Genomic DNA, 10909 nt, shown 5'->3' with positions numbered 1-10909 from the left:
GGGCTGCTATTCTGCGGAGATTTCAAGCTCCACCCACTATCATTCTGCCTTCCTCCACCAGAAACAAGTGGAGGAGGCTTGGGTAGTACCCTTATTTTGACAGATTAGCGAGTGCTACAAGCTGCCTTTAGTATGAGGGGGCGAGAACTTGCTCTCACTTCCTATCGATCCTCCAACACAGTGCTGGACGATGTTTGCATTCAGATGTTCCTAAACCTTTCTTTTGTGGGCAAGCACTTGCTCTTTCTTATGTACAACTGCATCTGGGCAGAGGGCGCCGTTTGCCAGATGCCAGCATAAAGACACTGTCATTCCCATACCCATACCCAAGCCCAGTACGGAAAAATACCTTCCTTCTAGTTACTGCCCCATTTCTCCCACAAGCTGTGTTTGCAAACTGATGAAACATGTAATTCATGCCTGGCTGGTATAGTGACTAGAGTGTGGCAATTCACTGACCACTGTACTGTGCGGATTTTGATCAGGCCGTCCTGCAGCTGACCATCTCATCACTTTGTCAACGTGTGTCGCGAATGGTTTTCTGTGGATATATCAGACACTGCCAGTGTTTTTAAATTTGCAGAATGCCTGAAACACCTTCTGAAGGATGGGTATTCTTGATCTCTCTACATGTGGCACTTCTGAGGCCACATGCCCCATGTCCTTCAGGTATTTTTAAAGTATTGATTTTTCAAGGAATGTTGGTACTGCCTTGTCAGACACCTTTACCAGGAAGTTGGTGTGCCTCAGGGTACTGTTTTGAGTGTGACCCTCTTTGCTATTGCCTTTAACCTTATTATGTCCTGTCTCCTGCAGGTCATCTCCAGCAATCTACTGTTGCTCACTTCTACCCTGTTACCCTCCCACACCTTGTCCCAGCCTCCTCCTTACCCCCACGTGATTGCCTGTTTAATCATGTGCAACTGCTCGCAGCCTGGCTTCAGCTGCCAGAGAGTGTGATCACGTGTGTGAGAGTTGCATTTGCGTGAGTATGTGAGTGTATGTTATCTATATATAACAGAGGCCTTGTTCACTGAGAGCTCACTTTCTTACAGTTTTTTTTCTTTTTTTTTTTTTTTTTTTTTTTTGTCGTGCCTGTGTGCTTTCCATGGTATTGTTAAATTCATTTCTGAAGAATTGTGATGGCTCGAGGCATTGAGGTGCTGAGGTAGGGGGCAGTGTACATTCATCAGCAAACAAACAATTGTGCCATATTAGACAAAAGCCTGGAAAGATCAGACCATTTGGCAATAGTGCCATAAAAACCAGACCAGGGAATGATCTCGGGGAGATGAGTGTCATTGGTGTGGTAAATGTGAGGTGTCTGATACTAACTCAGTATTCATGCTAGTGATCGCTTACTTAACTGCATAGGTTATGGACCTGACTCTCGGAAGGTTCAAATCACTGACATAAGCACACTCTTAGCCTTAGTATATTTATTGGCATTCAGATTCTAAGTGCTCACTGTCTACCATTCAAGCAACTAAGAATGGAAGACCAGTTTTACCAACAAGTTTTTTGTTTTCCACTGCCACTCATATTCTTCATTTTGCAGCTTGAAAATATATCTCTGCATGATTTAGAATGAAGGTTATGGCCTCAAAATTACCTGCTCTTCCCAAATCCATTCTCCATGGTGAAATGATAGAAGCATTGCACGGTAACTTGAAGGTGCAGAGTTCAAAGCTACACATTTCCATTTTTTAATTGTTTTTGCAAATTCACTAGAAAGAGAGACAGATTTTTTTGACATTTATGCAAATAATGGAATTGTGTGTCTGAGTAATGAAATAGCTGCTCTTGTTGTGTATGGGCTTCACTCTGTTTCAGATACATTTATTAAACTACCTGTAGCTAAAGTCATGAAAGTTATAATGTTTTATGATAGAGAAAATAACCAACAACAAAAGCAACATTTGAAGAGCTCTTCTCAAAAGACAGAATGAAACATGATACCTTTAACAGTTCATGATAAGAAATATTACACACTACTACAACCACACTTAATACTTACCATCCTTAAATGTTTAAAGCAGTGGTTAAAATTTCCCAGAGTACTTTGACAAAGTGTGAACAAATAATGATGTACTTTTGCACCTACATACAGCCATTAAAGCTCTAATGAATGGGCAGGCAGCATTATCAAATTAGTTATCAACATTACTGGGTCAGCTACTTGTCAGAGAATATTAACTATAATCTATTAGATCTATTATGAACTACCAGAAAAAAGAATGCCAACAATTAAGCTTCCAGATGCATTTGAACTTGGATGCTGGCATCTTAAGTACTCACTTATGTGCCTTTACTGATGTAGATGTAGAATGGGTGCCAAGTTTGATATAATTATTTGAACACAAACCAGACCTCATGGCAAAGAATAGAAACAGTAAAACTAATGATTCACAGTATCATCCAGTTGCAGGCCTAGGTAAGCAAAGTGTTGCAACAAAACATTTGATCATATTCCATCAGATCTCATCTGTCACATGTGCCAAACTATAACTTCACTTTCCATTACAGTGCTTGTGTATAGTCCAGCACAATATCAACATTGTGAAGTGCGCTTCCACAAACATTTCTACAGCAAAAAGAGATCAAATTTCTTCACGGGGTTTACAATACTATTCAGGTTTTCATCACACAATGTTATTCTTGTATGGGAGTCCTAGTGTACTGCATATCGTGCTTGAAAACGGGAACAGGGAGAAGGGGAAGATGATGGCGAGGTGAGTTGCAATCTTGTGTTAGACCATCATAGCAACAATAGTTGCGGGCACAGATCAGTGGAAGATGTCATGGAAGGCCTTAGAACATCACTGAGACCCTAATTACAAGTAACAGACATAAGAAATAAATGAATACACCTTTGGTTGTCGTTACTCATGCCCTGGCTCCAACTCAAACCATTAATGTTTGCTTGACTGTGATATTCCTCTGGTGCTGCTTGTGAGTGGATGACTGTAACTGAGGTATTGTCAGAGGTGTTAGTCATCAGAAATGGCATATTAGTCCAATGCTGATTTCTCTCTTGTCATGCTGATAAATGGCAAAAATGTTTAAGGAAATTTTGTTCAAATATGTGGCCTGTCCTCAGTGTAAGCTGTGCAAGGTTAAGCAAACGTCTGCAGTATGCAGATGATTTGGCTTTCCATCCATGCTTGTCACATATCTGGCAGAGTCGTGAATTTCTATGTATCCTGTGTTGACATGACAAATATTGAGGGGTAGTAACGTGCATTTTTAAAGCTATACAAATTCACCCCAAGGGTGACTATGGGAGTGGAAGTTGCCTGAGTATTGGGAACTTTGGATAAAATATCAACCTGTGTGATTGATGAATCTTTGGAATGTCAGAAGTCTACCCCTACTGTAAACAGAATTTTAAAAAATTTTGTTGAAGGAGGCACTATCAGCAGAATGCCTGGCTCAAGATACTGAGCACACAGCAGGATAACACATAGCTTGCCTGTAAGAGCCAACTAATCCCTCCCCTAGATACGAAGCAGTTGTAGTGAGTGACCAACTTCCCAGTTCCAATGATGCAGTTAGTTGAGGGCCAAGGAAAGCTGTACTGCACGCACTATGATCCACTATAAAACAGGAACTCAGTGAGGAAATGTTACACTGGCTGGCAGCCACAGAGCTACATCTGAATGCAATGTGAAAAAATGTATTTTTTCACAGATAAGTTGTCTTACCAAGACCAAACAGTAGTTTAGCAGCCGTGAGGGTCCAGACATAATGGCAAATAAGTGGTGACAACAGGTAGTACTAGCCGATTGTCGGTTTCCCCCGCCGGGGGCGTCGGTTTCCCCCGCCGGGGGCGTCGGTTTCCCCCGCCGGGGGCGTCGGTTTCCCCCGCCGGGGGCGTCGGTTTCCCCCGCCGGGGGCGTCGGTTTCCCCCGCCGGGGGCGTCGGTTTCCCCCGCCGGGGGCGTCGGTTTCCCCCGCCGGGGGCGTCGGTTTCCCCCGCCGGGGGCGTCGGTTTCCCCCGCCGGGGGCGTCGGTTTCCCCCGCCGGGGGCGTCGGTTTCCCCCGCCGGGGGCGTCGGTTTCCCCCGCCGGGGGCGTCGGTTTCCCCCGCCGGGGGCGTCGGTTTCCCCCGCCTCAGTAGCAGTCCGTATGCCCACATTTTTAAGAAAGTGGTGCTGCATTTAGTGTGAATGCTATATTGTGGAGGGGAATTCATGCTACAGGAGTAATATTCACTTGTGTATAGGTCTGCTCATTCAACTGCAGCTGTCCAAGATAGACATTAATGAAATGGACTGGCTGTGAGAGACTGCTCACTTGAACACAATGGAAATTATGTGTGTGCAAGTAGCACGAACACACAGAGAACTGGCTGTGAAACACACCATTTATAGCTGATGCTCTTTTGGACTGGTTTTTTTGAAGCCTCGGTGGGGTTGTTTCTTCTGACAAATGGGTCCAATGCCTCACAGATTCAGTGCCAGGGTGCATGACTGAAGTCAGAAATAGAGGCATTCTGGATAAAATGTTATGGACTGAGAACATTTTACATTCTTTCCTTGTTCTTCTGTGCAGTGTTCTGCCAGTGAGAGCCAGCACAAAATCTCTTGGTGACGGAAAAATATCAAAGATGAGAGAAGGAAATTTGAGCTAGTTCTAGTTGGCATTATCCTTGTACCTGAAATAAATTTATTTTAATTTAATATTTTGAGTATTACATTCTCTTTACTTGCTCTCTGCCTACATACATGAAATGAATAAACCAAGAGTGCCCCTTTTTAGGGCTATTTTTTGTTATGTCAAATTCATTTCTCTCCCACTCTATTGCCACCCATCAGCCTCGGCCAAAAATGTGCAAAATACATCTCTCTCTCTCTCTCTCTCTCTCTCTCTCTCTCTCTCTCTCTCTCTCTCTCACACACACACACACACACACACACACACACACACACACACACACACACACACACACACACACAGGCAAATTACAAATTGGAAAGTCTCTCATGACCAAATAAGAAAACAGGGCAGTAGGATAATTTGTAGTTTCTAAATGGTGTTTGTATATAGAAATTGGTCTGTATGCTGCATTTATTTGATGGAGTACATGTGTTTCCTCATGCTGTATGTAGAATAAGAAACAATATGACATTTAATTTCTGTTGGACAAAACGTGTTTATTTCTTGTCTGAATCCTGGGCTACAGCAATGAACTTTGTCCACAGATTGTTCTTCCTTCATGTAATGGAGGAAAAATGCAACTGTGGACACTGCATCATGTAATTTCCCCATGCATCCTCCACAGCCTGACTAAACACAGCTTTGTTAGAGGCCATCTGATCTCGACTGTCGGTCATTTGTCCCAATCAGTGCTACCTAACAATAGCAAGACCGTGCACTCAATTTGCTTACTAAATCACAATCTGTCTTACATCACTGCACCCTTCAGTAAGAGTGATAGATTTGGTGAGTGGGAAGTAACTATACTGCCACTCATCTCAGACATTTCATACTTGCAGAACTGCAGTGCGAAAGGTGGGAGGTAGGGTGGGTGGGACGGAGGTAGGAGGGAAGTCAGTATGGAACTGATGTAGCAGAAAATCAGTTTGTAAAGTAAACACCACTTGGTGTTAGGCTCATACTCACCCAGTTTATGGACTGCAGTTGTTCTTGTTGTTGTTATTGTCAGTCCGAATGGGGTTTGATGCAGTTCTCCACTCTGGTCTACCTTGTGCAAGCATCCTTGGCTCTCTGTAACCATTATTAAATTCATTATCATGTGTTTAAATCTGGTAGGAGGCATACAGTAATGATTGTAACACAGTACCACGTGGAATGACTTCAGTGCAGTCACCACCAGCAACTTCTGTGCAAATGACTGGTCAGAGAATTCCTGTGCAAATGACTGGTCAGAGAATTCTGTACTGCCTTCACAGAGTGAATAAAAGTACTTCTTTCTCATGAGGTACTGCAGTGCTGGAAGTTAAGCCACATCCTGTTAGCAACTGACACAAGCTGAGTGGACCAAAATCCATTTAGTTCACTTTCAGAGGACTAATTCCAGACCACTGCTGTAGCCCCTCAATGAGCTATGGACATTTGTGGCCGTGTTTAGTCAGATGTTTTTACCTATTTTTCCACTTTTTGTTTCCATTTTAATTTCTTGTATTTCCTTTGTTTTGACTGCCATTGGGACCCTAGTTGTTGGGCTGCCCCAGTCCAATTATGCTCTTACTCAAGTCACTACTCGACAAAAAATTCTTATTTGCAGTTTCCTCTTTATTGGATGTGTTCACATTAGTCACATTGTGTTGCTGCTGTCATAATATCAGCTTCCATCCCTGTTAGCCATGACCACAGAGATATGCATGGCCAAAATACAAAGTTGCTTCAAAATTGTCCACAGCAACTGCTCTAACAGCTTCCCAATTAAATGTTCGAGTATACCAAAATGGGATAATGATGCATTGCCTGTAGTTCTGTCAAACTGTGCTCTTACAGATTACTTTAAAGACTTCAGTTTTGAAATTTCCTTTCCCCTCCAAGTGATGTAGGACTTGCCTTATGCATGTCAAGGAATCCAAATTTGCACTGCAGTTGGATTTTGTGTAAATGTTACATTAGTTTCTTGTAAAAGTTGTAACAGCAGTCCCTGACAGGAATGCCTGATGTTAAGTCATCAGTACTGAGTACCACACTTGTTGATGATAGTTTTGTTGGTTAAGCTGTGTATCCAAATTGGCATATAGTTCCTTTAGTTGCTGGATATAAAATTTTCCAATTGTTTAAACTCCCACACCTTTATGCTGGTTCTTCATGCTGTCATTGTTGCTCTCTGCAGTGTTGCTATGAACATGTGCTAGGCTGTTACAGTATTTGTGATTTATGATGCCATATATCATTGCTACCAATGTCACATAGTACACTTCAAGACACCTACACTATCTTCTTTGTAAATTAGATATACTTTTCTGCATATCACCTTAACACTGTCCACAGTATGAAGTGGCTTCCACTAGTCATTCACTATGAAACACACAAGTCTCACTTGTTCTGTGTGTACAGGTACAAATCAGTGAGGCTGATACACTGATGCCAGTTGCCACCGATGCATTTTTACAGGAGAATGCCATCAATAGCGATTTGGATGCCTACAGTGCTATATTTCAATCACATTGCAGTCTGCTGTAGCAGTGTGAACAACAAGAGCTATTCAGTGTAGTTTGGGGGCTAACTGAGCATGTGCTAATAAACACAAAATACATAGAAAATAACTATCCAAACCCTAACCAACAATGTACCTTGAACAAACTGCTTGCATCTGTAAGAAGCTCCCTAACAGGGTAGTGTGACTCAATTGAAATGAAAACTTATGTGCTGGCCACGCATGTTAAGTATCTGTGGGCATACCCTCGACACATTAAACCTCCTTACCACTGGGGCAGCTATTAGCATGTTGGAATCCAAAATATGAACTTTGATGAAGAATTACTCTAACACAACAACACTCTGGAACAGGTTAGTACACCCCTAAATAGAAAAAGCTCATAAAATCATAATGTATTGTTGAGGCCAGTGTCCTCCAGTTTTGTAGGTATGCAGTCATTACAGTACTTGCAGATAGTTTAAAGTGTTTCGATCAGGATTCTCGGTATTCATGTGGCCTTTATGGCTTCCTATCAACATCACACTACTAATACAAAAGAAAGTGAGTCACATAGTTGTAAGCAGCCACAACTCTGCTACACTACATGGCATGTCATTTGCGACGTATGCTACGTGAACTGCTGTGGCTCATCACTTTGGGATCTGCTGGTTCTCAGTAACTTGAAATCCAATGGAGACACTATCAGAATTGTACATGACATAATTTCTCTATCTCCTAACTGTGACAATCTGTAATTTTATAATGGTCTGTTATTCCTTTCCCCTTTCATGAGGGGTGTTCATTCCAGCAAACTAAGCTGTACCATTATTTCGGTCACTGGCAGTGTCCTTACACCAGCCTCCAAACACCAATGTTGCCTTGCTTTTTGTGGGCACCTTTGTCCTTCTCTGTGACAGTGGCTGTATATGGCAGCTGTAATGAATTCAGACAATTAAAATTAAAATATTTTGTGGTTCTTCACTTGGATCATTATGCAGTTTTCATCAATCTCACTTTTATAAAATTCCACATGTATGTACATGCCACAGCACCTGATTCCTTATCTCCATCACTATTTTAATTTAGCAACTTCTTGACATTAAAATGAGCATGTGCAGTGAGAAGACAACCACTGCCACATATCAAGATGTTTGATTTACACTCAAATTCTGTTGATGTAAAGTTATTCAGCTTCTTAATATTTTTACAGATGCCGCAGAAGTTGAGGATGGAGGAGCTGTTGGCAGGTGAGATATTTGCTTTCTTCAGTAGCTTAATTACACATTAAAGTTACGACTTTAATATTTTATTATGTGGTACTTTATTTTTCATCTTTTTCTTTGACATTAATATTCCATTGGTGGTGTGCTAAATAATTTTTGTGAAACAGTTTTTAAAAACTCTATACTATAACTTAACACTGGATGTTAATTATGTCATACATAATTCATACTGAAAATTGGCGGTGTTATTGTAACTACGAAAGATTGGTTACAAATGTGCAGTTGCATTGAAAATGTGTACTGTGGTAAATTGTGAGGGAAATGTGGTCAAAGAGGAAAAAGACAAATTTTTAAGTACCAAATTGACATTTAGAAATTTGTCATTGTAATGTTAAGCAAACATTACAAATAGGCACACTACGATAAGTAGTAATGAATTTTGCCACCTGACTGATGTGTGAAATAGCCTGACCCATCTGGGTGCCACAGTTACTCTCAATCCCCCGCCTGCCAAGAGTGTTGTTGACTACCCGGTGACAACATGCTACTGAGTACAAGGTGGCTGACTTGTTGGTGGCTTCACAACTTGTGTACTGCATTCTCGAGACCCATCTCATACTCCTCTCGCCCCCTCTACTCCCATACCAGCTTCCCTAATTTGAAAATTTTGGAGTTCCCCTTAACTTAAGTTTCACAATCCTTCCCTCAGTACTAGCCTGTACCTGTACCTGTACCTGTACCTGTACCTCCTATGTTACACCCTCTGCCACCCCATCACCTCTATGACATTTGCATTAAATCTGTCCACCACAACTCCTCACGCAGTTGGCCTGCAGGTTTATGACAATTTATCTGGTTGGCAGAGGGACAGAACGCAACAATGTAATTCCTGGCTTAGCCTTTTACTGCTTATTTCCAGATTAACCCTTTCATGGCCAATCGAACATCTTAGGCTGATGCATAACACAGTAGTGTTTCTTAAAAGTTAAGAAAGTCAGACTATACATACTGGAGACTTAAATCATCATAAATAATATAATTTGTTTCGCTGTTCACTTCAGTCTGTTGGGATAACTTTCTGGATCCACAACTGTAGAAATCATGTGGTTTTGTAGCAAAAAGCCATGTTCAAAGTGTATTTTCACTCCAAAGGAAGTATGTCAAGATCATTGAACAGAGAGCAGAGAAGATGAAACCTGAGGGTGCAAGATCAGATGAAAAGGGTGGGTGCAAAATGACTTCTCAACCCAGTTGTTCTATAGTGTTTCTTGCCAGTCTAGCAGAATGCTGGTGACTGTTACTGTGGAATAGCACCACTTCACACAGTCTTCCTGGATGTTTTTCTGGAACTATATCTGCAAGACGTCTGTTGTTGACAATAAATACCAACAGGAAAGTTTCACCTCATGCAAGCAACTCGTAGTACACCACATGGTCACCTACATCTAAATCTACATGATTACTCTGCAATTCACATTTAAGTGCTTGGCAAAGGGTTCATCCAACCACAATCATACTATCTCTCTACCATTCCACTCCTTAACAGCGCATGGCAAAAACGAACACCTAAACCTTTCTATTGGAGCTCTGATTTCTCTTATTTTATTTTGATGATCGTTCCTACCTATGTAGATTGGTCTCAACAAAATATTTTCGCTTTCAGAAGAGAAAGTTGGTGATTGAAAATTCATAAATAGATCTCGCCGCAATGAAAAACGTCTTTGTTTTAATGACTTCCATCCCAACTCGCATATCATATCTGCTATACTCTCTCCCCTATTACGTGATAATACAAAACGAGCTGCCCTTTTTTGCACCCTTTCGATGTCCTCCATCAATCCCACCTGGTAAGGCTCCCACACCCCGCAGCAATATTCTAACACCGGACCTCTGCACAATATCCATAACATTATCTTGTGTGGATGCTCAAATGTCTATGTGGCACTGCTGCTCTGTTTGGACTAAAGCATTCCTTTCCGTTCTTTCTCTTACATTAGCATAAAAACAAAATTTCTAGTCATCAGTAACAATACAGGTTAGAAATGGTCAGTGGTATTCACCCACTAATCAAGAACAAGCAAGAGGGTAATGTACATACGGCCAACCACTGATTTATATGGTTTGGCATGTGGTACCCGTATGATTTATTGTTGAACCTTCTCCTTTGTATTCAAATGCTGCACAGTGACGGAATGGTCATACTTCATCACATTTTCTGGTTCTTGAGTGCAATGATGTGCATCATCGTGGATTAATGCATCCAGACGATCTTCATCAAATGCTGAAGGTCTTTCTGAAAATGGAGGGTCAATAATGTCAAAACACTCATCCTTTAAATTAGAATATCTTTCCTTGCCATGCTCTGTCCCATGGCATTATCCCCATACATGGTGAAAACGTTACCATTGAAACCACATATTCATAAACTCCACTGTTCTCATTTTGCCGACTTAGCCATTTTAAATTAAAATGTAGCAGTGCTTTGTGTCAACATAATATTCATAGAATGACAATTTACCTAAAAGAATGTGTCCACATTAAGTGAGAACAAGGTAATGTACT

General features: G+C 41.4%; 1 protein-coding gene across 1 annotated transcript; it reads right to left on the bottom strand.

Annotated features, from left to right (window-relative positions):
• Positions 1-3782: 3782 nt before the first annotated feature.
• On the bottom strand, positions 3783-4136 carry LOC124572282 (proline-rich protein HaeIII subfamily 1-like; the record flags this gene model as incomplete). Its single annotated transcript, XM_047131129.1, has 1 exon — positions 3783-4136. A coding segment is annotated over exon 1 (354 nt), but the record flags the coding sequence as incomplete, so codon positions are not given.
• Positions 4137-10909: the final 6773 nt, after the last annotated feature.

Source organism: Schistocerca americana, unplaced genomic scaffold (genome assembly GCF_021461395.2).
Source record: "Schistocerca americana isolate TAMUIC-IGC-003095 unplaced genomic scaffold, iqSchAmer2.1 HiC_scaffold_18, whole genome shotgun sequence".
Classification (NCBI taxonomy): domain Eukaryota; kingdom Metazoa; phylum Arthropoda; class Insecta; order Orthoptera; family Acrididae; genus Schistocerca; species Schistocerca americana.
Note: the sequence above shows the minus strand (reverse complement) of the source record. Positions and strands in the feature narration are given on the sequence as shown.